The following is a 27,703-nucleotide window of genomic DNA, read 5'->3' as shown; positions in this document are numbered from 1 at the left end:
TCATCCCTGGTACAGCTGGACACAACTCACATTGAAACCAGTGGGAATTGCACCTATACCTACCAGGGCACAATTTCACCCAAGGGGGTTTTGCTACCACTTATTTCTCTACTGTTTGAGAGGAGCCACCTTTAGGGCCCCAGAGTTAGAGCAGAGCATGCATGTCCAAGCGGAACCACATGCTTACAATGATGCCACTAATTCTAATAAAAACAAGGAGTCTGGTGGCACCTTAAAGACTAACAGATTTATTTGGGCATAAGCTTTCGTGGGTAAAAAACCACTTCTTCAGATGCATGGAGTGAAAAGTACAGATTCAGGCATTATATATTGACACATGAAGAGAAGGGAATTACCTCACAAGTGGAGAACCAGTGTTGATAGGACCAATTCGATCAGGGTGGAGGTGGTCCACTCCCAATAATTGATGAGGAGGTGTCAATTACAGGAGAGGCAAAGCTGCTTTTGTAGTGAGCCAGCCACTCCCAGTCCTTATTCAAGCCCAAATTAATGGTGTTAAATTTGCAAATGAATTTTAGTTCTGCAGTTTCTCTTTGAAATCTGTTTCTGAAGCTTTTTTTTGTTCTAATGTAGCTACTTTTAAATCTGTTATAGAATGTCCAGAAAGATTGAAGTGTTCTCCCACTGGCTTTTGTATGTTACCATTCCTGATGTCCGATTTGTGTCCATTTATTCTTTTACATAGGGACTGTCCGGTTTGGGCAATGTCCATGGCAGAGGGGCATTGCTGGCACATGATGGCATATATCACATTAGTAGATGTGCAGGCGAATGAGCCCCTGATGGTGTGACTGATGTGGTTGGATCCTCTGATGGTGTCACTAGAGTAGATATGGGGAGAGAGTAGGCAACGAGGTTTGCTACAGGGATTAGTTCCTGGGTTAGTGTTTCTGTGGTGTGGCATGTAGTTGCTGGTAAGTATTCGCTTCAGGTTGTGGGGCTGTCTGTAAACGAGGACTAGCCTGTCTCCCAAGGTCTGTGAGAGTGAGCACATTATCAACGATCTACAACCTATCCTGGCAAACGATCCCTCACTCTCCCAGACCTTGGGAGGCATCAGGACACACACAGTAAAGCCATAGGAAATAAGGAACAGAGGAAACAATGTGAGACTATTATTTCTGTGGAGCTGTGAGAATCTTTGGGGCGGGAATACTCAGTGAGACAGTAGGGAGGAAGAGATTGTGGTATAAAATACCCAGGAAAAGGTTAATCCGCTCTTAGAAGTTGCTATTGCAGTTATCTGTGTCCTGCCTTCCGGGTACAGTGCGTGCTGTCAGCATTTGTTTGGATGATATAATGCTTTTAACTAGGGATTGGCAAACTTTTGTGCCTAATTTCAAAGGCACAGAAACATGCTGGGTTTCAAATCAGAGAGTGAACTCGAGCCTTCTAGGGTTCATCTGTGTGATTTTATTGTAAGTCTTGCAATATTTCGTTGGGGGGTGGGGGGGAGTCTTAAACCCCCCAGTTTCTGAACTAATGAGTATCTCAGCTTACTTTTATTTTATTTATAAATGAAAGTTTCTAGCTCTTATGCTTGCAGGAAAAAAAGTAACCCTAAAGCCCTAAAAACAGAAAAGTATCCCACATGTATTGGCTTAAAAATCGTGAGATGTCTTTAAGTAATCTAATGGGGAGTGAGGGGTTTCAGGCCTTGACTCATTATTTTCAAATTGTGGGGGTTGGTAATCCTAGAAGTTTGGGTTACTGCTGTCTTCAGCAGCTAGGATCAAGATCTAGGTGTAAACTTTGTTTGTAGCTCAAATTTCTCCGGAATTCAGATCTGAGGTTTTGTTGTGGCCTTGTCTCTAGAGAGAGATTAAAAATCTTGAAACTGTGTATGTTTTTGCTCTGATGAGCGAAAATGTTCAGTCTGATTCTGATCTCACTTACACCAGCGAAACTTCATATTCGCTCCAATAAGTCAGTAGCCTCACAGTAGCATTACATTTGTCTAAAAGAGATGAAAATCAGGCAAACCGTGTATGTGACTGTTTCATGACATGTCTTTTAAGATCTCTTTCAGTGTTCAACAAAATGAATTAGCTTAAACAGAAATCTTTGTTTAAAGAATCAGTGTTGGCTTGACTGCAGCATAATCATGTATGTGACTAATACTATATTTTACATCTTTTGCCATTTACATGTTCACAAAAGTCTTCAACTCTCCCCAATTAGCTGGTTGCTTGCATCATCCTCCCTCTAGTAGATTAGGATAAATCAGAAGCAAAGATATGCATTCACATCCAATAGCATACTTAGGGTTCTCTAATGGGCCAATTTCTCCTCACAATGTAGTTACAGATAACTAGTTTCAGTCAAACTTTCAAAACATGGGGCCTGATTCTCCATTGCCTATGTAACCCACACACCTCCTGGGTGCGGTGCTCTGTCCCATGGAGTGGCACCAAGACCACTTAGAGAAAGATTAATAAGTCTTGTCTACAGCCTTAGCTAAGAGCCTGCCAGTGACTGGGGTCTGTCAGTGTTGCATATGCACCTTGTCCTGTCATTTATATCTGTGCATAGTGGATAAAAAAAACACTGCCGTACCAGGATTTGCGCTTAAATTGCACGTGTGTGTAATTAACTACACTAGGTGCAAAACCATAGAGAATCAGGTCTAGGGCTTCCAAATGTGTTCATTACTATCATATATAACCACTCAGCACTCATATATAACCACTCAGTTTATATCATATATAAACACTCAGATATAACCACTACAATTTTTGCACTTTTACTTGCATATAAAGTGACCGGATTTATATGAGTACAACTCGTCTGTTTCATCAAGTGCGATTTCAAATGGGATCTGACTGTGCAAATTCTATCATTTTGGTAACAGTGTGCACAAAAGAATTTGCATGCATAAATTTGCACTCACAAGTGGCACTCAGGTTGTGGCTTTTTTGAAAACTTTGGGCCTCTCTGTCTAGTTTTCAGTGGAGGTCTTCTCTGGCAAACGACACTGTATCTGAGACTGAGCAAATAATATTCAACTAATCTTAATCTGTCGAACTAGGCGGGTTTTTTTGTGAGAAGGTTGTTTTGTTTTGTTTTTTGTGCTAAAACACTTTATAGTACAGCTTAGTCTTCTGCCCATGGCAGAAGCATAGTAATGTTTGAGATTTAATTAACTTCATGTGGCACTGCAGAAATGGGTTGCAAATCAATAATGAATGCCATTACAGTCACCTTATGCTGCTATAATTCTCTGTGTTTGGTTGCACTAATGAGGTCTTGTTTCTCTGAGGTCAATAGCAAGCAGGAGATTTATTTTTTAATTGCTGATCTCATGTCTGTCACTGGGGATATGAAGTAACCTCAGTTGAGACTCAGTGGGGGCCAATGGCTTAAGACGCAAGAGGGGGTATATAAGCCATTTTGCTGGTGCTGTTGTACAGTGTTTCTCAGGCTGAGAAATTCCCAGTATTAAGCTTCAGTGGATGTAGCTGTGGAAATCAGCAGCTACTTTGTCCTTGCGCTTAGTAGTTAACCATTTGATCTCTGTTTGGTAATGATTCTCCTGGAGAGTAATGGAAGTAAGTGAGTCTTTAGCAAACACTTTAGCATTTGCTTTGAACAGCTCCTTGGGGCTCTTTCTGCATGCCAAGAAAGAAAATGTATCTGACAACTCACTTTAGGGGTTGTCACGATCTCTCCCAGGAAGGAGTTATCTACATGGAGGCTCTGGCATCAAAGCATCCTCCAGAACGTTTATTGTGCAGTTGCAGAGTGAACAGCAGGCTAGTGTGCTGTATGTTCACACCCGGGCTTGCCACACATGAAGCCTCCAAGTAGAAGTCACTAGTGAGAAAAAGTTAATTACATTGAAGGGTGTAAAACAGGAGTGCCGAGAATTTTACAACAGAGCAACCTGGACTGTTGTTAACCTGGAGAGCTGAGCTAAGGCAGTGGACCCTCCTTGCATGTTCATCGGACCAATGGAATTGACCATGGAGAAATATAGGAAAAGAGCCTGAGTATCCCTTGTGCCCGTTCCTATGGCTGCCTGGTGTGGAGATGAGGCTATCTCCCATTCATAACAGGGGGACACACCATTTTATGAAGCCTCTGGCCACTAATATCTGCTACAGGCTTTATGATTAAAAACAAAAAATAGGAGCAGAGGTGGAAAGTGGTTATAACAGAGCTCCAAATCCACTACGTCAGGTCTCGTGCCAGGATTACAGACCTGCGCCTGCACTTTCAGGAAAGTATGTAAGCTCATTCCCTTCCATTAATTTGAATTATCACTTCCAATCGCCATTGTTTCCAGTGTAAATAGTTTCTAGTCTAAACAAATGCTCTTAGTTAGCACAGACAGACTCTATGTGGCATGGAAAATTTCAAGAAAGAAAATAAGGCCCAGCATTGCTGTAGTTGAAATAATACTGTGTGATAGGCAAAATGGACATGCTGTATGTCAGAGATAAATGAACATGAAAGGAGATGCAGCTTAGGTTTTCCCAGCATGCTTTTCTTTCCCCTGACTGTTTGCCCTCTTTAGACTTCAGAGCCTGTCAAATCTGCCAACTTCTGTAACTCACACCACGATAGGTACCAGACCTCACCCACTGCCCTTCATAGCACTGCTAATTCTTTGCGGGAGCACTAGTGCCAGCCTGAATTACCGGAAAATTACACAGACGTTCTGGTCAAACATACAGTGCTGTAACTCTTGATCTTCACTAATTTTTATTTTTAAAACCAGGATTTCTAGGACAAAACCCCAGTAAATATTGTATCTGTTTCCACTGAATTGTAAAGGAAGACATTTTAAAAAATACATAATCTACCTCACTGAATTCATTCCTCTTCCAGCATCCTTTAGCAGCTGTTCTTGAAATAGCCTTACCTGCCACTCAAGGACCATATGCCATAGGTGTATGGCACTTTAATTTCTGTAAGGCTTGAACACACAGGAGCATATATTCTCCCCAGGATGTATGTGTATAACACTCTGTAATGACTTTGTTGTTGTACCTATCAAGAAGGCAGCAACAGAGTTGTTTGTTAGAGCCTACAGGAGTAATGAGTTTTCTCCTTGCAAGCTCTTTTCTCAACTCTCAAGTTGCTAGTTGGATTTTAGAGTGGATTATGTAGCTCACTGGAGTGGAGTCATTACATTGCAGTCCCATCAGTGGGATAATCCATTCCCAACATACTGTTAATATCAGTGGGAATTTACATGTACGCACAAAGTTGACGATACCGCTAACAACATGACCCAGGGGACCAACTGTGTGTTTTTAAAAAAAAAAAAACAAAGTGATCAACTCTTCTGTTGTTGCATTGCAGCTCCAGAAACTGAAAAGATCGCTCTCTTTCAAGACCAAAAGCTTACGGAGTAAAAGCGCAGACAACTTTTTCCAGAGGACGAACAGTGACATGAAATTACAAGTTGATTTGCTGCCTGAGGTGAGCACCAGCACCGGCCAGCTCCCCAGCTCAGAGAGCCGGTCCTCCACACCTATCAAACTCCAACAACAGGCAGAAAGCAATCAGGTTCATGTTTTCCAGGAGCACATCTTCAAAAAACCCACTTTCTGTGATGTCTGCAACCACATGATTGTTGGTAAGAATTATTTTGTTTGTGCGTGAGAGACAATATGCAGAGTGGCGTTCCCAGACCATATGTGACCACAGAGATGTTCTTGATGGTACTAGTGCAAAGGAACTTGGGCTGGTGATCCATACCAGCCAGCCCATTGACATGATCGTGGGCTCCTTGATCTCACACTTTAAGCTGTGTAGTTAACATCAGTTGCAGCTTGACCCAAATAACAGATGTCTCCCCATGATGACACACATAGGTATCACAACCCAGAAGCTATGGAGCCAAATTTTTGGGGTTTGATGAACATGGGTTCCTGTTGGCTGTACTGCTAGAAAATATGGTAAAATGTCATTCATTGTAATGAATCAAATAGAATGAAAGACCCACACTATTTCACTGCATTCCAAAGTGTTAATTACTATTCTGATTCACATTACAGAGATTATGTGTAAATTTGCCCAAGTGTGGAGGCTTGCCACACCAGCTTTGCAATAGGGCTGCAGAAGAAGAGATAGAGAGAGGGGTGCAGGCAGAATGGTGGCACAGAGACTGCATCCGCTGCATGTCATTGGGAGGGGGTCCATGCCAGCCATCAAAAGGCCAACAGGGAGGCTGTTATTCAAGAATGTTGGCTGGCACACTTGGTGTTACAGATGATTCACTTCACCTGGGATGATTATTCTCCCACAGACAATGATGTAAAGCAGGAGCAATTCCATTAAAATCAATGGAGTTATACTACTGTAAAAGTGAGTAAGTGAGAGGAGAACCGGGCCCATGTTATTCCTCAGGAAAAATTAGAGTGGGGCAGTGAATACTTTCATGTAAAAAAAGTGACACACTTCCTTAGCTCAAGTATTAGACAGAAACCTGCAGCAGCACCATGTTCTTCAGCGTGGTGACAGGTTTCAGGTTTGATGTAAGAAAATACGTTTGTTTTCTGAGCTGTACGTTGGACCAGTGTAAACTGGTGTAACTCCATGGAATTCGGGGATCTGATGTGGATGTGGCAGAGCTGATAAGGATGTGGCACCTTATATGTTGTGAGGGTCTCTGGCTCTCTTATCTAAGGATACTAGTATGCTGGTTTTTTTCAGTTGGCGGCATTGGTCCTGTCTTAGCTAACTTTTCCAGTGTTCCTGGGACCTGGAGCCATCCTGCAGAGTTTTTAAATGGATGGTGAGTCTGCAGAAGACAAGACTGTCCAGGACTTCAGCTGTATTTAGTGATATTCCTATTGTGATGTTCCCCAAAGGTACTCAGGGTCATAAGGCACCTCACCACTACCTGTCCTTAGCATGAAGGAGTCTTGTCTGTGCCTGCTGTGGGTCAGCTCCCTGAAACCACCAATCTCTGGCAGCACAAGCACTGCCTTCCAAGCCTCTGCAGGTCTTGCTCTCTTTGTACAGGTAGCGATAGGCAAACACCACCTCCCAAGTCCTCAGAGCATTACCTGCAGTGTCTAGCCCTTTTTCCAATGAACACCCATTGAATTACCTAGGCCTGCTGTTCCCAAAGGAACAGCGCACACCAGTTTGTAGGATTCTACTCAGGCCCTTCACTTTCCTTAACACCACAGCACTGAGATGTATTTATGGTGAAAATACGAATAAATTTATTATCAAAGAACAGAGATTCCAATGATGGAGAGTAAGAATATTGGAAACAAATGGTTACATACAAAACAAAATCATAACATGCTTTTGAGAGACTTCAGTGAATTAACAGATTAACCTTCTGTCTAAAGAAGCTTATCTCTCCCAAAATCTTCTCCAGTATTTTCAACCACGCCTGGTTGGGACCCCTCTTTTACAAAAGAAATTTGCTGTCCATTTACTTCCTTGGTGAGGGATGCCCAGGCATCTCCTTTGTCTTCCTGCTCCCCCAAATATACTCAAACAAACCTTTGATGTGCATCTCAAGATATCCCAGTAAGCCTTCCATACCTCCTTGTGGAAGAGGTTCTTGGGTCACACCTATACTAAAAAGGAAGCCTCTGAATTTAAAATGTATTTTAAATAAAGTTTAAATATAATGTGGCAGTTGAAGACAGTGCTGCTTGCTGATCTTGGGCATACAGGATCTGGGGACAGGTCATCAGGTACTATTATATAAAAGGTATATAGCCTTAAAAAAAATCTTTAGAGGAGGAGAATAGTTTCCTGTTTGAGATCAGAGGCCAGGAGGATGGGACAGAGTATTAACACCATGGAATACTAGAGACCTAGAGCAAAAGAAGTGTGGTTGGTGTGGGTCTGATTGAGGACAACAGGTTATTTAAACCTAACAGGCCAATGTGGATTTGATCTCAAGTATTAGTTTAAACAATGTATACAGCTGAGAATATAAGCTCAGAACAACTTTGCTTCCCACTGTTCACATTTTTAACTGTCTCTCACTAATGCTGTGAACGGTGTACATTAGTAAGACTGAAAACCAATACAATTCCAAAATATTATTGCTCTAGGTAGGTGGGGCCTACTCCCTGCAGCAAGCGCAGCTCCCACAAGTCAAGTTCTTATACACCCTTTGCCTTTTTTCAGCTTCCTTTATGACACAATTTAAACAGGCAAGGCCTGGAGCACAGCAATACTACAAAACATCAGTTTGGCCCTACCTGCATCCTGAGCTGGATATTCCCAGGGCTTCCCCTTGAAGGGCTTCCTAGCCTACACTTTAGCCCTTTTGCTACAGAAAGAAACCTTTTATCCCTGCTGAGTTGAAGCTAATGTGACCTACTTTCTCTGGCTGCCTGGAGGAGTCAGGTGAATAGCTCAGACCTCTGCTATGCAGCTGTTGCTGCATCTTCCGCTTGAAGGTGCAAGGCAAAGGTGTTCTGCATTTATTTTACCACATTGTACTCTACAGTCTAGACACCCTGTAAAGTGACATATGGAACTGCTTCTCATACACAAAGTGCTGCTCTATTACAGCAGTCCCCTCCATCTCTTCTTCCCGTAGCCATGTCTGATTTTATAGCATTGTATTATGGACTGCATGTGGTAACTGAATATTAATATTTGATATAGCTCAATTACTCCCGATAAGCTGTGTAACTATGGGCCATAGGGCTGTTGAAACAAAACAGGCAGTTTTTCAGGAAATCTCATCGTATTTCCTGCTTCTAAATGAAATAGCTTGTGCCAACCCATTTCTGCCCTGGTCAGTTGTGATTCTGAATTTTCATTGTAATAACATAACACCTTTTATTCCTTCCATTCGTATTTTCCATCAGCTGTGATATTTAAGGGTAATGAGCGTATGGCTTAAAATTCTTTATTGATTGGAGTGAAGGGAAAGGCTGAAATATGTTTTGAAGACTTGTAAAGGTCACTGAGAGAAAGAGTCCAGGAAAATCTCCGCTTGGCTTCAGATGGTTTGATTTTTTTTTTTTGTCATCCAGAAGGATTCCAGGCTCACCTTAAATGGAGCACTGATCTATGAACTGAACAGCACAGTTGAGTATGGTGCTGAATGATGAGCTCTGCATAGCATGATCTTCTGTCTTGCCAGTGTGTCAAAATCTTACTGTAGCTTAAGAGCTAACAAGAAACTTACAACACAGACAGCAGGCTCTCTATGCTGCTCTTTTCACTGAAGGCAAAATTAAAACAATGGAACATGAAACATCATTATCCTACAGAAAATGTGCACATCACATCCCTCTTTGTCATCAAGTACAATGACCCCAATTCTGCCTTTCAGTGTGGGCTCTCTTATTGTCTGTGTTCTTTTTACAGATGTCAAGTCAGGAGATAAAGGTCAAATACATATAACCGGTTCCAATATACAGAAGAGGATGGGTACAATGAGAAGCTTCTCTACTGCTTTTCATATAGTGCATCCCAAAATGCATTACAACCCATTCAAAAGCACCCGAAAGGTAAAATTCCTATGGAAATGACCAAGACATGGAACAATAATATGCTTTAAGCTTGGCCTTAAAGATGGGAGGCCAAGTGTTGCTCTCAGTTTTTTGGGTGCAATTCCCTTGTGCTAGAGTTGCAAAAGGAGGATTTGGCACAGAGGCAGTTGCTGCCTGTCAGACCAAACAAGGGAGAGCCTTCCCCATTCAAGGGAGCACTACAGGATAACGGGAGCTCCCATCTTAAGGCAGTTTCTTGCAGTAGTTCTTTGAGGATGTCTATACTGTAATAAAACACCCATGGCTGGCTCATGTCAGGTGACTTGGGCTTGCTGATCTTAGGCTGCAGAACTATAAAGTTGCAGTGTAGATGTTTGGGCTCAGGCTGAAGCTTTACTCTGGGACTCTCACCCTTCATGGGCTCCTAGAGCCCAGGCTCCAGCCTGCGCACAAATGTGTACACTGCCATTTTATATCACTGTACCCCGAGCCCAAGGCAGCTGACACTGGCCAATCATGAGTGTTTAATGGCAGTATAGATGTACCCTCAGAGACCAGCTGAATTAAAAAAAAGAAAGAGAATTTCTCTCTCTAACGGCAGCAATGGGGAAGGTTGAAACTCAAATATCTGTAGGTTTGAAGAGGTTTCCAGAGCACAGAAGACTTTTACGTGCATGTGTGTTTGAGTGTATTTGATTTTACTGAATTGAGTTCCAACTTATCAGAAGCTTCTGCTACAGACTGAAATAAAAGAACAGGAGGAAAATAAGATGAACTTCAGGCCACGTTAAGAACATAAGAACGGCCATACTGGGTCAGACCAAAGGTCCATCTAGCCCAGTATCCTGTCTTCCGATACCAGGTGCCCCAGAGGGAATGAACAGAACAGGCGAACACCAAGTGATCCATCCCATCGCCCATTCCCAGCTTCTGGCAAACAGAGGCTAGGGACACCATCCCTGTCCATCCTGGCTAATAGCCATTGATGGACCTTTCCTCCATGAACTTATCTAGTTCTTTTTTTAACCCTATAGTCTTGGCCTTCACAACATCCTCTGGCAAGGAGTTCCACAGGTTAACTGTGCATTGTGTGAAAAAAACCACTTCCTTGTTTGTGTTAAACCTGCTGCTTATTAATTTCATTTGGTGACCCTAGTTCTTGTGTTATGAGAAGGTGTAATAACACTTCCTTATTTACTTTCTCCACACCAGTCATGGTTTTATAGACCTCAATCACATCACTCCCTTAGTCGTCTCTCTTCCAAGCTGAAAAGTCCCAGTCTTATTAATCTCTCCTAATATGGCAGCCGGTCCATACCGCTAGTCATCTTTGTTGCCCTTTTCTGAACTTTTTCCAATTCCAATATATCTTTTTTGAGATGGGGCGACCACATCTGCATGCAGTATTCAAGATGTGGGCATACCATGGATTTATATAGAGGCAATATGATATTTCTGTCTTCTTATTTGTCCCTTTTTTAATGATTCCCAACATTCTGTTTGCTTTTTTGACTGCCGATGCACATTGACTGGATGTTTTCAGAGAACTGTCCACAATGACTCCAAGGTCTCTTTCTTGAGTGGTAGCAGCCAATTTAGACCCCATCATTTTGTATGTATAGTTGGGATTATGTTTTCTAATGTGCATTACTTTGCATTTATCAACACTGAATTTTATCAGCCATTTTGCTGCCCACTTTTGAGAGATCCTTTCGGTGCTCTTCACAGTCTGCCTGGGGCTTAACTATTTTGAGCAATTCTGTATCATCTGCAAATTTTGCCACCTCAATGTTTACCCCTTTTTCCAGATCATTTATGAATATATTGAATAGGACTGGCCCCAGTACAGACCCCTGGGGAACGCCGCTATTTACCTCTCTCCGTTCTGAAAACTGACTATTTATTTCTACCCTTTCCTTCCTATCTTTGAACCAGTTACCAGTCCATGAAAGGACCTTCCCTCTAATCCCATGACAGCTTACTTTGCTTAAGAGCCTTTGGTGAAGGACCTTGTCAAAGGCTTTCTGAAAATCTAAAGTCTATTTTCTACTAGAAAATCTAGTACACTGCATCCACTGGATCCCCTTTGTCCACATGCTTGTTGACCCCCCTCAAAGAATTCTAATAGATTGGTGAGGCATGATTTCCCTTTACAAAAACCATGTTGACTCTTCTCCAACAAATTATGTTCATATTTGTGTCTGACAATTTTGTTCTTTACTATAGTTTCAACCAGTTTGCCCAGTACTGAAGTCAGGCTTACCGGCCTGTAATTGCCGGGGTCACCTCTGGAGCCCTTTTTAAAAATTGGCATCATATTAGCTATCCTCCAGTCATTTGGTACAGAAGCTGATTTAAACGATAGGTTACAGACTACAGTTCTGAAATTTCACATTTGAGTTCCTTCAGAACTCTTGGGTGAATGCCATCTGGTCATGGTGACTTATTACTGTTTAGTTTATCAGTTTGTTCCAAAACTTCCTCTAATGACACCTCAATCTGGGACAGTTCCTCAGATTATCACCTAAAAAGAATGGCTCAGGTTTGGGAATCTCCCTCACATCCTCAGCCGTGAAGACCGATGCAAAGAATTCATTTAGTTTCTCCACAATGGCCTTCTTGTCCTTTAGCATCTCGATCATCCAGTGGCCCCACTGGTTATTTAGCAGGCTTCCTGCTTCTGATGTACTTTCAAAAAGTAATAGCAATGTTTTTTGAGTCTTTGGCTAGCTGTTCTTACAAATTCTTTTTTGGCCCTCCTAATTACGTTTTTACATTTCATTTGCCAGTGTTTATGCTCCTTTCTATTTTCCTCACTAGGATTTAATTTCCACTTTTTAAAGGATGCCTTTTTGCTTCTCACTGCTTCTTTTGCTTTGTTGTTTAGCCACGGTGGTGCTTTTTTTTGTTCTCTTACGATGTTTTTTAATTTGGGGTATTACATTTCAGTTGAGCTTCTATTATGGTGTCTTTAAAAAGTCTCCATGCGGGCTAGCAGGGATTTCACTTTTGGCCCTGCACCTTTTAATTTCTGTTTCACTAACCTCCTTGTTTTTGTGTAGTCCCCCTTTCTGAAATGATATGCTATGGTGTGAGGCCTCTGTGGTGTTTTCCCCGCCACAGGAATGTTGCATTAAATTATATTCTGGTCACTATTACCAAGGACCCTGTTCTACGCAGAGCTTTGGGTGTTTCTTCCCAGTTTTTGTTTCTTATCTCATATTTCACTTGTTTGAGGCAGAATATGATAACTCAGCTCAATATCAGGTGAAGGAAAAAGTCTGTCAGCATTTAATATCTAAGCACCAGCAAAGACAGGAACTGTAAATGTAATGTCATGTCAGAAAAAAGAAACTTAAAAACGATAGGGTGATCAAAACCACATGTCCTCTCTTTTCTCCAGTCTATGGAGTGTCATCACTCATCACTGTAGTACTTTGCACTTAGCAGAAAACATGGTGTCAGTACTTCACACTTAGAAGAAAACATTATGTATTTAAAAAACCCTGCTCCATCTGTGGCCCTCTTCTAAACATTTTACTCATTTATGGGTTCATGTCCCGTAATGACTCAGATGGCAAAAAAAAATCTTATTTTCCACACATTCCATGCAGACTGCATGTAGTTAATACATCCTGTCTAAGGCAAATATAAATGGTATATCAAGAAATTAACCCAACTTGTTTTTAAAAATATCTGACATGAAAATAAATCTGTTTAGAAATGTATTTTCAGTGTTCCCAGTCAGTAAATAGCCATTCATTTCAAACAACCTTATAACAAGTTATTTTCTTTAATTGTTAACACAGCAGTTGACTTTCACTGCTCACCTTAACTCTGATCCATAACCTCCACCCACCTTATGGTGATATGTATATTACAACAGCTATAAATCCATGAATAACTAATTTTCATTAAATCATTGAATATAAATTAAAGCAATAATACCTTCTGGATAGATGTTTGTTCACCCTGGCCTTCATAAGGCCACTGTGAGGATTTAGGAGGTATTCTGGGATCAGCAGCCCATATAATAGATAGTGAATTCAGATCTTGCAAAAACGGGAAGTGGACAAGGCAAATGATCTCTGTCTGCCTAGATGCTGATCATCTGTGACATATCCATTCACGGCTGGTCCTGTGACTGCAACAGTCCTAATCTTATGTAGATTTTACCACTCTGATACTCACCTTTGTCACTTGAGAGAGAGATTACTGCAGCATACTCTCCTTGCAGAGTTGTTATAACTTTCTCCACTGTGGAAAAAACACACTTTATTTTATTTTTCCTGTGGAAAAGTTTTTTTAAAAGAAGAATAAAACTGGAGGGGGTTGGAGGAGGAGAGACAGAAAAAAATCACAACGTTTTAATAAAGTGCAATACAGAATTCATGCATTTGTAATCCTATTTATCCCTCCAACAATAAAACAGCGCACACTGACAAGCCAAACTCAGATGCAGTGTAAGCAGGTATAACTCAATTGCACTGAGGTTAATGGAACTGTGGCCATTTATACCAAAGCTGAATGTGGCCTCCGTCGTCAAGGCTTTGCTATGAAGCCTTCAGTTGAAAAGACATGGGTTTGATTTTTTAGTAGTGGCGGGGGGGAGTGGAGTTTGCTACATATAGTATATGTTCAGTTGTTTGGGGGTTTTTTCTGTTTAAGTAATTGACCTAAAGGATGTATCGCTGATGAGAAACTCCTAAGCTATGTGCATTACCTGTAGTACCTTTGACTGCTTTTTCTGAAACTGAAGTACTTTGTAACCAAAAGTGTGCACATGGAAGAATCCATCACAGGATTCATGTGCACTAGAGTTCGTGCCTCAGAATTAGGATAAAGTACTGAGTTTTATCTCTGTTGAATTAAAGCTTCCTAATTGAAGGCTCAATGTGGCAAACTGTTTGCGTGCCTGAGTAGTCCCCTAAAGCCAATGGCCAAGATTGTTCTTTTTGAGGAGGAACCTGCAGGAGTGGATTTTGGTGGAGGAAATCTTTGTGGGGAAAGTTTATAGGAGCAGCACTGAAACCTGGCAGGTCCGAATGAAACCAGGCCATTCACAGAGAGGCTCTGTGCCATCACGTGAGGTTTGGGCCCAGCCAGAAGTGCCAGCTGGCTCCTTTCCAGAGCCACTTCTTGGCTGTGATAGTTCCTAAGACTCCTGTGAGACTCAGTGCAAAGAATAATCCCGCTTGTGACTGTATTAACTTTTTCACTTGATCTTTCAGGCTCAGCGGAAAAATGATGTGCATTGCCCTCCTTCTGTGCTCACTCCCAGTCTCTCTTCAGCCATATCTACACTAGCACTTACGTCAGCAAAACTTTTGTTGCTCAGCGGTGTGGAAAAAACACTCCCCCCCACCCCCGAGTGACATAAGTTTTGCCAGCATAAGCGCTTGTGTGCACAGCACTATGTCGGTGGAAGAGCATCCCAACACAGCTACCACCACTCACTGAGCTGGTTTTATTATGTCGATGGGAGAGCTCTCTCCCATCGGCATAACAAAGCGACGCAAGCAATCTTACAGCAGCACAGCTATATCGGTACATCGGTGCTGCTGTAAGCGTGGACGTGGCCTTCTTCCCAGTCTCCACACTATCCCCCAGCACAGACTCTGTTCTAGGGGAGTGGGAGGAATATTGCCACAGACGTTGATTAAACCCGTTTCTATACAGAATGGGGGAGATCTGCATCTGACGGCTCTACTCTGTGAGGGTATAGGAGGCACGATCAGGCCCAATGCATCTACTGGTGTGAGTAAAGGATTAGAGGATTGAGCCATAGTCTTCCGTTCAAAGGTATCATAGATATTATTATTGCAAGAGGACAGAGTAATTCCCTTATCCCTTTAGATGTATTTTCAAAAGCACCTGGGAGAATTAGGTGCTCACTCTGCCAAACTCCCATCAGACGCACTTTCTTCATTGAGACACTCTTGAAAATCCCAGCCTCCTGTTTACTTTAGCTTCATCTCATCCCTTCTGTGAAGAGCTCGTGGGAAACCGACATGAAACACTCGGAAAAGGTGGCAGCAGAACTTGGTATAAAACTGTAACTTAAAAATCCTTGTTAGCTTGAAATTAATATTGTAACAGGCTGTGACTTTTTTGTTAAAATTGGCGATTAATAAGTACTAACCCCTACCATTGATAATGTAACACAGTTAAATGTAGCGCTAGTTATACTGGAATAGTTCATAGGCAATCAGCTGGGCCTTTTGTAATATAGCCATGAAAGAACAGTAATTGATTCCAGCCCTGTAGCTATCTCTCCTGTTGGTTTTAAGAGTGCCCAGTGATATCCAGCCATAAATCTGTAAAGAAACAGAGGAATGTACAGCACCTCTGTGTGAAATTAATATTTCTCTTTGGTAGTAGGGATCTAAGCATACTTTAAAGTGAATACTGAAAAGCAAATACTGGGTCTGTTTATCCTTTGGGAGGACTTGCTCCTCTGAGATGAGGTTAGAATTTTATCTTTAAATTGGAAGATCAGGGACTGTTTAGCCTAGAAAAGAGCTTGGAAGCCCACTTCAAATTCTAATTTGTCCTTGCAGGGCACCAAGCATAGCTCACATTTGTAACTTTATTATTTTTAACTGACTGTAAATTTTAGAACATTAATGCGTTTAATCTCCAGTTAGACACTTTCAAGCAGCTGGGTAAAGTTTGTTGCCTGGCAAACGGGAAGGTGGGCAAAACTTTCAAAAGTACGTTGTCAAGGCACTTTGAACCCAGACTACTTGTGAAACCACCACTGCCGCTGAAACAATTCTCACTAAACGCGTTTTTGCTCAGTCGCGACGTTGCCGCATCGAGCAGCACAACAGAAGAAGGTGGGGAGAAACTGGACTTCAGATGCGCCGCTGGGCAGGGTTGGGCGGGGCAGGGGGAACCATTTTCGTAAGAATTGGTAAGTACTTTCCTGAGGTGAATGCAGCTGTCAAGCGTGACTCTCATCTAACTGACCTTTTTAGAAAGCACTTTATTTTTCTACCTCTGGATCTGTCTTTGTAGGCCATCTAAATATTGCAATTATATAGATGACTGCATTTGCCACTTGCTTGGTAAGTGTGATGTAGGACCAGGTCAATGGGAGTTCCCCCTTAAGGACTGCAGGAACCATAAAGTAAGGAAACTAATGGAGCTGCTTTTTCAAGAAAGTAAAATGTTGCATACATCAAGGATGGCAAAAGCGCCCCACACAGGAAGCTACAGCATAGCTTGTGGCTATCGTTATCGTTAATACAGTAGCATGGCTTGGAGATGTGATGAACCTAGGAGCCAGCATTCAGCACTGCATGATGGGACCCATTGCTACTCTGGGCCATACTGTCATATTACAAATGGAAGTGGATGTTGTGTTCTTGACAACTCGTCAATATGGATCCTACGTTGGAGAAGTTGAGGTGCCCCAATATAAACAAACAATGAAGTCTTTGCCTCCTTTGACACAAGTCTATTTTATATGTGTGGGTGCAGGGGATATTCTACACCTGCTGACACCCCAGCCTGACATTCATGAGGACACACCAGAGAGCTGATGCTTACGACTAGATTATGAATAATTTTTTCTGCAAACAGACACTCTGATTACAGCGTGTCTATGGCTAGGAGGTTCCCTGGTTATCTGCACGAGGTAACTTGGAAACCAAATATTTGGTCACTACCTGAAGAGCATAAGTCTAGGGGTACGTCACCATTGCAATTAAGAACCCATGGCTGGCCTGTGCCAACTGACTCGAGCTCATGGGCTCGGGGCTAAGGGGCTGTTCAGTTGTAGTGTAGACATTCAGGCTCAGGCTGGAGCCTGGACTTTAGGCCCCTGTGAGCAGGGAGGGCCTTGGAGCCTGGGCTGCAGTCCAGGCCCAAACGTCTACACTGCAATTAAACAGTCCCTTAGCCTGAGTTCTGCAAGCCCAAGTCAGCTGGCAAGGGCCAACTGTGGGTGTCTAATTACACTGTAGACGTACACTATGTTTCTTATCTCAGCTCTAACCACAGTTCTGTCTCATGACATTTTGTGCTATGACATTCATTTCATTGACACCAATTAGTGTAAAAGGAACCCTATAAATGTAAGTCCCTGTAAATGAATTTTATCTGGGAGAACTCAGGTAAAGCTTCAGGTTTCACTGAGATCCTCTTTGAGGTGCCTTTGGCAGAGTTATGCTCATTTGGTCAAGGGTGAACTTATCTTTCCAGTGTAAGCAACACAAAAAAATAAATTTTGGACTCAAGTTAAAAACCAGGAATTATTTGCAGAAAGTTTTAATCAAGTAACTCTGAATAAAGAGTTAACTGATCTGTTTGCAGCCAATTCATGAAAAGAAAAGCAAAATTCATCAAGTAAATGATTCATTAGGAGCTACTGTAGAAAGTGATCCAGAGCTCTCTGTGTGAAACTGTGTTGGGAGCAGAGCAGCGGCAACTGTGTAGTGGCGGCCAGAGCCACACAGCTAGCCCAGCGAAGGATGGCTTGAGGGTACTGGGTGGGGACGTGGTGGAACACACCTTACTTCTCTCTTTTTAAAAGGACTCACTTGCACCACCTGCTTAATCCCTGTTGCACACCACAGAGTACACCCTGGAGTAGTGGAGCTCTGACCAGGCCCATTAACGTGAGGGATCAGGGAGAAAAAGGGCCCGAATATCATCTTCCCCCAGCAGCATCTATGAAGCAGTGTGTGTGTGTGCACGCACGCATTGCAAGACTCAACTTTACAGCCACGACCGGTGTTTCCATAACAGATGTAACTGCCTCCCTTGTTGATAAACTCAGTAGCGAGGTTATGGACTGAACGTATGTGAAGATGCCAGCTGGTCCTTCGTTCCAGGCCAGGGTTGAGGCATATTCAGTGGCCAGTGTAGAATACAGCAAACTTCCATATCTAGGGTTGTTGATGCAGCACCTTTCACCAGCACTAATGTGTCTCTCACACACACACACACACACACCAAGGACAATGACACATGAAAAGCTCAAAATAGATCCTGCGCTGCTCTAGATCTTTTAAGAATCATCAGGTATTTGCGTAAAGGAGAACACCTTGCAGTCCTCTTTAAGCATGCACACAGAATAGTTCCCTGGAGCTTGCCAGGAAGAGAGAGGGTATTGTTAGCAGCAGTATGGGGTGCAATCTGTGTACATGCTTACCGGTAAATACTGATGTGCTGCATGCTATGGGATGTCTTAAAGTTACTGACAGGGGTCAGCAGTCATCTTCTGGTTTGTTCAGCATGAAAGTTCATATTTACCCTGTTCTGATCCACCTATAGCCATAGGTGATACTGGCAACCACTGAGGGTAACACATGTGAAAGGGCACCAGAAAAGAGGGCACAGGAAGGCTGTATCTGAAGGTGCAGCAGATTTGAGTCATCCTGTGAAAAACATTTGTTGTCTGGCTCCAACAAGACTCCACTGTTTAGAGGTGCTTTGCATCCAACAGCAAGATCCTTCCTTCTCCCGCAGGCCCTTTTGGTTAACTCCCTTTGAAACATCATTGCAACTAGTCCTCTGGGGCACCTTTGGGAGAGTAAGCACCAAATCCATTTATTGTCTAGGACTGGGAATTTCGAAGGAGCCTACAGGGATTAACTGAATTTGAGAGGGATTTGGGTACCTAACTCCCTTAGGTTCTTTTGAAACTCCCAGCCTTGAGCTCTGTCGTACCTAAGGAGAGAGAGCTCTGTTCCCATTCTGAGTGGGAGCTTGTTTGTGTTAATAGCATTTGTTATCATTAGGGATGGATACAGCCCAAACTTCACCCCTTTCTACAAATCAAACCTGAATCTTTGTAAGGTTCTGATTGGTTCAGATAAACTCCTTTGCTGATTTCCAAAAGCCAGCCCCTCAACAAGTCCCTTTCTGAAACATACACACAAGTCCCGTTACGTTTTAAGTTATGCTGTTGGGGACTGGCTCACCTGATCGACTCCACTGGATCCTAAATACAAGCCACTAGATTACAACTCTCCCAATTTCCTTCCCTGTCTCTAGTACACTTAGGCCTTGTCTAGGCTTGGGATTTAGCTATCAGACCAGAAACTGGTATATTTGCTGTTGTGCAAACCCCAAGCATAGAGAAGGAAAGCCACAATTTGCACAGGTTCAGCTTACTCCAGCTTGAATCCAGGGTAAACTCAACCAATGCAAATCATGACTCTTGAAATCTACATCTGGAGTTTGCAGCAGGGCAGCTACTGAACACTGACTAAAGGCTATTCCCAAATATATACAAGGTTTTAGTTATCTGGCTGAACTAATGACCAAAGCCTATGACATATAATGACATTTTTATTTACCATTAAAATTATCTTGCTCCAACGATTGACCCAAAGGAAGAAAAGTTCCTTTTACATGCATTGCAGATATGGAGTGAAACCCTGTATTCGTCATGTGAAAAAGATCTTTCCAGCAAATGAGAGGCTTTCCTCTTTTAAAAAAAATTGATGTCCTTTGCAGCTACTGTGTAGAGTTGTTTTTAAGCTATCATTGCTGTATTGAGTAAACCATAGTTCCAGGACCAAATTCTATTCAAAGGTTGTAACTGATGGCAGAGTTTACCTATTTCTGTGTCCAACGCTTAATATGAGAGCTGGTCAGAAATTTTCCAATTAAATGTTTTTCTGTTGGAAAACAATATTTCATCAAAACCGAAACTTTCTGTGGGAAGTATCAATTTCAACAAAATTTTGTTTAAAAAAAAGTTGAAATGAAGCATCTCGGTAATTACTACTCCATTTCAAATGATTTTTCATTTCAAAATGACTTTTTGCTTCAAAATGTATTTCATATTATTAAAAAAAAGTAGGGCTCTTGATTAATCACAATTAACTCACGCGATTAACTAAAAGAAATTAATCATGATTAAAAAATTAATCGCAGTTTTAATTGCACTGTTAAACAATATTCAGAGTAACAGCCGTGTTAGTCTGTATTCGCAAAAAGAAAAGGAGTACTTGTGGCACCTTAGAGACTAACCAATTTATTTGAGCATGAGCATGAGCTTTCGTGAGCTCACGAAAGCTCATGCTTAAATAAATTGGTTAGTCTCTAAGGTGCCACAAGTACTCCTTTTTTTTTTTTTGTTAAACAATAGAATACCAAGTGAAATGCATTAAATATTTTGGATGTTTTTCTACATTTTCAAATGTATTGATTTAAATTACAACACAGAATACAAAGTAGACAATGCTCACTTTATATTGTTGTTTTTTATTACAAATATTTGCACTGTAAAAAGGGCAAAGAAAAGAAATAGTATTTTTCAGTTCACCTCATACAGGTACTGTAGTGCAATCTTTGTTGTGAAAGTGTAACTTACAAATGTAGATTTTTTTTTTCTACATAACTGCACCTCAAAAACAAAACAGTGTAAAACTTTAGAGCCTACAGGTCCACTGAGTCCTATTTCTTGTTCAGCCAATCGCTAAGCAAGCAAGTTTGTTTACATTTACAGGAAATAATGCTGCCCACTTCTTGTTTACAATGACACTTGACAGTGAGAACAGGCATTTGAATGGCACTTTGGTATCTGGCATTGCAAGGTATTTACGTACCAGATGCACTAAATGTTCGTATGTTCCCTCATGCTTTGGTCACAATTCCTGAGGACATGCTTCCATGCTGATGATGCTCATTAAAAAAATAACGCATTAACTAAATTTGTGACTAAACTCCCCGGGGGAGAATTGTATGTCTCCTACTCTGTTTTACCCGCTTTCTGCCATATATTTCGTGTTGTAGCAGTCTTGGATGGTGATTTGACAAAACGCAAAGAAGGTGCCAATATGAGATTTCTAAAGATAGATACACCACTTGACTCAAGATTTAAGAATCTGAAGTGCCTTCCAAAATCTGAGAGGGATGAGGTGTAGAGCATGCTTTCAGAAGTCTTAAAAGAGCAACACTCTGATGCAGAAACTAAAGAACTTGAACCACCAAAAAAGAAAATCAACCTTCTGCTGGTGGCATCTGACCGACTCAGATGATGAAAATGAACATGCATCAGTCCACACTGCTTTGGTTGGTTATCAACCAGAACCTGTTATCGGCATGGACACGTCCTTTCGAATGATGACTGAAGCATGAAGGGACATATTAATCTTTAGTGCATCTGGCACATAAATATCTTGTGATGCCAACTACAACTTAGTGAATGCCATGTGAATACCTGTTCTCGCTTTCAAGTGACATTGTGAACAAAAAGTAAACAAACTTGTTTGTCTGAGCAATTGACTGAACAAGAAGTAGAACTGAGTGGACTTGTAGGCTCTAAAGTTTACATTGTTTTATTTTTGAATGCAGGGTCTTTTTGTACATAATTCTACATTTGTAAGTTCAATTTTCATGATAAAGAGATTGCACTACTGTACTTGTATTAGGTGAATTGAAAAATACTATTTCTTTTGTTTTTTACACTACAAATATTTGTAATCTAAAATAAATATACAGTGAGCCCAGTACACTTTATATTCTGTGTTGTAAGTGAAATCAATATATTTGAAAATGTAGAAAACATCCAAAACTATTTAAATAAATGGCATTCTATTATTGTTTAACAATGCGATTAATCGCGATTAATTTTTTAATGGCTTAACATCCCTAAAAAAAAGTCAAAATCAAAATGAAATGCTTCAAAATGCATCAGCTGACCCAAAACAAATGTTTTGAAATTTTGAAATAGCTGAATTTCCTGTGAAATGGTTCCTGTACAGCTCTACTAAATATGATCCTTGGGGTTATCTCACTCAGGGCCAAATTATGCCCACCTGTACACACCTGTGGCTTCAGCTCAAGTCAGTTAGAGCTGAATGTGCATACAAGAGCAGAATTTGGCTTCAGATTAGAAAGTTGCTTGTAGCCAGATTCTGAGAGTGGCCTGAACATTAGGCTTGTGTGTGTAGTTATCCTCTGCTGCTGCTTCCTGGGCAGCTTCTGTAAAATGGGGGGAAAGATGGAGGGAGGGAGAGGTTGCAAAAGTGAATCCGATATCTGTCTTTTCATTTGGCCTGCTCCAGCATCAGCTCTGCTGCTCTGTCTTCATTAACCAAGTCCAGGTACACAACAGAGAAGTTGGGTTAACAAATTAGCGTTCGTGCCACAAGAGGAAACAGCCAAAGCTTTAAGAAGTTTGGAACAGCAGAAGCCCAGAGGCAATCAGCCGTTTACATATCAAGTTTTTTTTTAAGTAAGCAACTATTTTATAGTCAAATTGTCTTAATCCTTTGGCACACAGCATTGTCTTTCACTTCAGATTCATTGGTAATGGAGTGCCACAAGCAAGAAAAACGTCAAACGGTTATTAGCAGAACAGAGGGGATGAAAAATCCCCTAGCTATGACAGACTCAGAGCAGATTGTTCTTCTATTTCCCAGCCTGGGGTTTCTTTCCCCCTTTTCAGCATAGCCAAAGTACTGCTCTACCTTTTGCACCTTCCAGGTTCCTAGTCATGGGTTGTAGACCTCAGAGATTGCAGGTTTAGTACAGATAAGCATCTGAACTTTTGAGAACCTTATCTCACAAAACACTCAGGAGCCATTTTGTTTTTTTAGTCAGGTGTCCGTTTCTGCAGATTTGAAAAGACAGGTCAAGTAACTTGTGCCTACAAAAATAGAGACCATTATTTGAAAATCTGGCTTCCCAAATCAAAAATCTCTTTTTGATCTAGGAATTGAACTGTAAATCTCATTTGATTGGACAAATCTCTTTATTTGCCCAAACTTAGCCCAAACCCTTGGCCTGTGCTGGTCTTTACTTGGGCCACTGGTCCAGGTTGCTGCTTCTCCTGTTCTTTATTCTGTTCTGGTCAGGTTCTTATACCACCCTCATCGCCAAAGTATCTGAGTGCTTTCCAGAAGTAGCTCTCCCCTTTTCTGCTTTTTATCCTCCAAGGGAAATCTTCTATAGGAAGGTTTTTTTTTAATTTAATTATTTAACATCTACTGTAATATATGTGGTGGTGACTGAAGTAAAGACACTGAAATCTGTATTTAGGCATCCAACATTGCCTGATTTGCATGAGCAATCCAGGTACTCAGCCGCTCTGAAAATCAGGCCACATGCTTAGGTTGTGTCTGTTGAGGAAACCCAGCTTGAAAATATTGGCCCAAATTTGGCTTCTCCTGTAGTACCCTGTAGTGTTTTTGAAGCTGTGTTTGGGTTGGTTATTTTATCTGAGCCACTTTTCCCCATTAACAATATGGTTTCATATGTATTGCTTTTTGCCATTTAGCAAGTTGCAGCAGAGGTGATAAATCTGAATATTAGTACTGTGCTGCTTTAGGCAATTTTTATCTGCCTTTCAGACAAAACAACCAACCCTCTACAAAGTTCTGTTGTATATGGCTTGCAAAGAGCTCACCTGACACTGGCAATCACTGTTTTGCAGGGGAGTAGTTGCTATTGAGACATCAGTGCCAGTTTGTTTAAAATACAGTAAATTAGAGATGATATATTGCATTTCTTTTTTGGCTTCAATAACACATTTGGCTGTTAATTTATTTATCATGTTGCTCTTGTGTCGTAACCAACATTTAGATAATCTTCAGCAAGAGGTGATATTTTAAGAAATGTGGTGGTGGATATTTCCTTTCAAGGACAGAAGTAGTTAGCAAAGCTGCTGAATATTTGATAAGTGAATGCTGGGAGAACTCTTGCTTTATGTTTTCACTGTGAGGCAATCAGCTCATCATCTTCATAATGTTAAAAGCCCTAGAAAATTCGCCCTGGTACAGAAGGCCAGTGTGCCACTTAAGCCCTATTTCAAGGATCGATTCATGACCTAATGACTGAGTAATAGTGTTACTGCTGTAGACGTTACAGAGCTGAATTACAGATGGGACAAAAATTTTCTCACCAATGCACGTTGGAGAGAGAAAAATAAACTTACGTGTGACACTTTTAATGGTGAAGGGTTTTTTTTTCAGGACCAATCCCTGAAGAAAAACTTGCCTGTTCATTCATTTTGTCCTTACACAGTATTTCTAAAGAAAGCTCTGTCACTGAGAAGTCGCTTCTAATTTTATGCTCTGTTTTGCAGCCTGCCTGCATACAAAGGAACTCGTTTCTTTTTTCCATTCTATTTCTACATGTTAAAAATACCTATGTGAAATTTTTAAGCAGCTCTGGATGCATGGGAACTAAAAGTGACTCAAGCAGAAATGAATTTCCTGCTCTAAAACGTTAACATCCTATCTTCTGCTGATTGATACGCTGCTAATATATTATGCTCAGGGAGGTTTGTACACAGTTTGATACTATATTTCACGATTCATTGAAAAGAGTAATTTCAAGGCTATGCTGGAGCTCTCTTTCCTTAACAACCAACAAAAATGTAAAAAGAAAAAGAAAAAAAGAGAGTAAAGGTGTAAACTTAACAATACGTCAAAGTCAGACCAATACTGTCACTTTTTTAAGGCAGATCACTATAAATAAATTCTTTGCCTCCTTTCATTACTCTCTATTTTTAAATTATATGTAGAGGTTTTTAAATCCTCCATCCTACTTATCTGCTCTTCACATCTGGAACAAACTAGAGGGCTTCTGTGGTGAACTGCTGCACACAGCTATATACTGTATTCTCAACCCCAGCTTCCAGGGCACACCTCTAAACTCCTATATTCATAATACTGGCCCACATGAGGGAGCGTCTCTAAATTATAAACATCCACAAACATATCTCTACATCTTCCCTGTGACATTCTGTACCTTGGGGGAGCACCCTGTAACCCCCATCTTCCTCATTTATATAGGAATGAGCTCCCTGCGCTCTGAAAAACCACCCCCACGAGGGGTGTAGCTCCCAGCGCTCGGGCACTGTTTACACTGATGCTTTACAGCGCTGAAACTTGCTGCGCTCAGGGGGGTGTTTTTTCACACCCCTGAGCGAGAATATTGCAGCGCTGCAAAGTGCCAGTGTAGACAAGCCCAGTGACATGGCTTGTATTTCAAGCATAAAAAGCAGTTTCTTACCACATTAGTGATGTCGTGATTGATCCTCTCGTGCTCGTTGTTTGCACTTCTCAATTCCTAAATGACCCTCGTGGATCTTCTGTAGTATTTTGGAGGGGCCGGGGGGGCGGGCTCATTGGAATTCCAACCTTGCCTTTGAAAATCACCCATCTATCACAGTAAGTTCATGTCTGCAGTTCCAATACTCTCTTATATTTGGACAGCAACTGCTTATTTCCTCAGGCCCCCCCTTTATCACTTGTTTAAGGATACCCAACAATAGATCTTTCTCCATTTCTCCTCTTATTTGTTTTAGTTTCCTGTTAGCTACAGGAATTGAATTCACATAGGCTTTCATCTCTATCTCTAAAGTCTTCTCTGGTTTGGTAGTGGGAGTCACTGCTCTGCTCTGAAAGTGCATCTGCAGTGAACAACCAAATCATACTTTTGCAGCTTTATCATCATTCTTTGAGGTAAGGTACTATACAGTCATTTAGAGATTTGCTAAATAATGCTATCAGGGACTTGCAGTCCATTTCAACTTCCGCTGTCTGAAATAAATATACTGATTGAATCTCTCACAGGCAAACAATATTCCTAAAAGCTCCTTCTCAATCTGTGAGTATCTGCTTTCTCCCTCAGTCAGTGATTCGGATGCATATGCCACTGGTTGCCAAGAATCTTCATGCTTCTGTAAAATCACTGCACCTAACCCAGACCGTGAGACATCTGCTGAAATTTTAATAAGCCTTCCTGGTGCATAGAACTTCAGCACTGGTTCTTGTATCAGTTGTTGTTTTAAGCCTTTCCATGATTCCTCTTGTTCTGCACCTCAATACCATTCATTTTTATTCTCTAAAATTATTCTCAAAGCTTCTGCTTTGGTAGATAGATTGGGTATGAATTTTACAAGATAATTAACCATTCCCAGAAACCACTGAACATCTTTCTTTGACTGGGGAGGTGGCATCATTTCAATGGCTGAACTCTTCCTCTTACCAGGTTTTACACCTTAGTTGGAAATAATGTCCCAAACAAAAGCCAGTTCTGTAAACCCTAACACCCATTTCTCACTATTTAGTTTGAGGTTTGCATCTCTAGTTGCATCCAAAACTTCCTGACATCTACTCTCACGCTCCTTTTTCATTGAGCCCCAGATGATGAAGTTATCCATTGAGGTGTCAACACCAGTAATATGTTCACAGATCATATGTATGGATTTGTGGTACGCTTCTGGTGCTAAATCTATGCCAAAGGGTAAGTGTAAGAATCTGTATCTTCCAAATAGGGTATTAAATGTGCATAGTTTTGAGCTTTCTTCAGTTAATTTTAGCTGCCAAAAACCTGAGGATATTTACTCAATTTACTGAAATATTGATCATTTGCAAATTGAGCCATAACCTCTTCTCTGGTTGGTAGTTTGAAATGTTCTCTTTTTTTAGACTTGTTGAGGTCTCCTGGCTCTAAGCATCTGTGTAGCTGGCCGTTAATTTTCTCCACAATTACTAGGGAGCTCACCCATTCCGTTGGCTCCTCAATTTTTTGTATTACTTGCATCGCTTCCATCCTGGCAAGCTCAGCCTTGAGTTTACTATGGAGTGCAAATGGCACCTTTCTACATGGGTGGATAACAAACTAGGTTTGTTTATCTGGATTGTATGTTCACCCTGCAAGCAATCCAACTCTTGAAACAGATCGTGGTACTCCTGAATGAGTGCTTCATAGCCAGGTTCAGTATGGCCTTGTAGTGAGAGCACCTGTTTTACCAGATTGAGTTTTTCACATGCACCAAGGCCTAAAATTGGTGTCACCTCCTTTGGCACTATAATTAACAGGAGTCGTACATGGTGTTTTTATGGTTGATGCTAGCAATGTACCTCTCCTTGACTGGTATATTTGTTCCCGAATAATCAGTTACTTTTATTTTTGTTGTTCCCAGTTTTGGTCTTATTTTCAGTTTCTCATAATTTTATTTAGATAGAATATTAACCCGAGCTCCTCTGTCCAGTTTCAGTGGAATAATTGTTTCATTCAGTTTCATGGATAGTATCCAGTCCCTCTCATCAGGACTGCTTGATCCCAGTATGTCTATGAAAAACTCCTCAACCAGGTTGTCTTCAACTGAATGCATTTATCTTTTTTGCATTTGGTATCTGCAGCATTTTGCAAAATGTTTATTTTTCACACACTGTTTGGGACCATCCTGTGATCCACACCTTCCACTTTCAGTCTTCCCCCTTGCAGTAGTTTTTGTACTGAGTGGTTGCACTTTTTGATTTTACCTATTCTGG

At 41.2% G+C, this 27,703-nt stretch overlaps 1 protein-coding gene across 2 annotated transcripts in view; it reads left to right on the top strand.

Moving 5' to 3' along the window:
* STAC (SH3 and cysteine rich domain) overlaps positions 1–27,703 on the top strand; it is a 106,359-nt gene that overhangs the window by 25,939 nt on the left and 52,717 nt on the right. For both annotated transcript variants that reach the window (XM_077809249.1, XM_077809248.1), the window contains exon 2: positions 5,329–5,605. In XM_077809249.1, the coding sequence (XP_077665375.1) occupies positions 5,329–5,605 (277 nt within the window). The remainder of the gene's footprint in view (positions 1–5,328; positions 5,606–27,703) is intronic.

This window comes from Eretmochelys imbricata, chromosome 2 (assembly GCF_965152235.1).
Source record: "Eretmochelys imbricata isolate rEreImb1 chromosome 2, rEreImb1.hap1, whole genome shotgun sequence".
Lineage (NCBI taxonomy): Eukaryota > Metazoa > Chordata > Testudines > Cheloniidae > Eretmochelys > Eretmochelys imbricata.
This window is presented reverse-complemented; position numbering and strand designations above follow the sequence as displayed.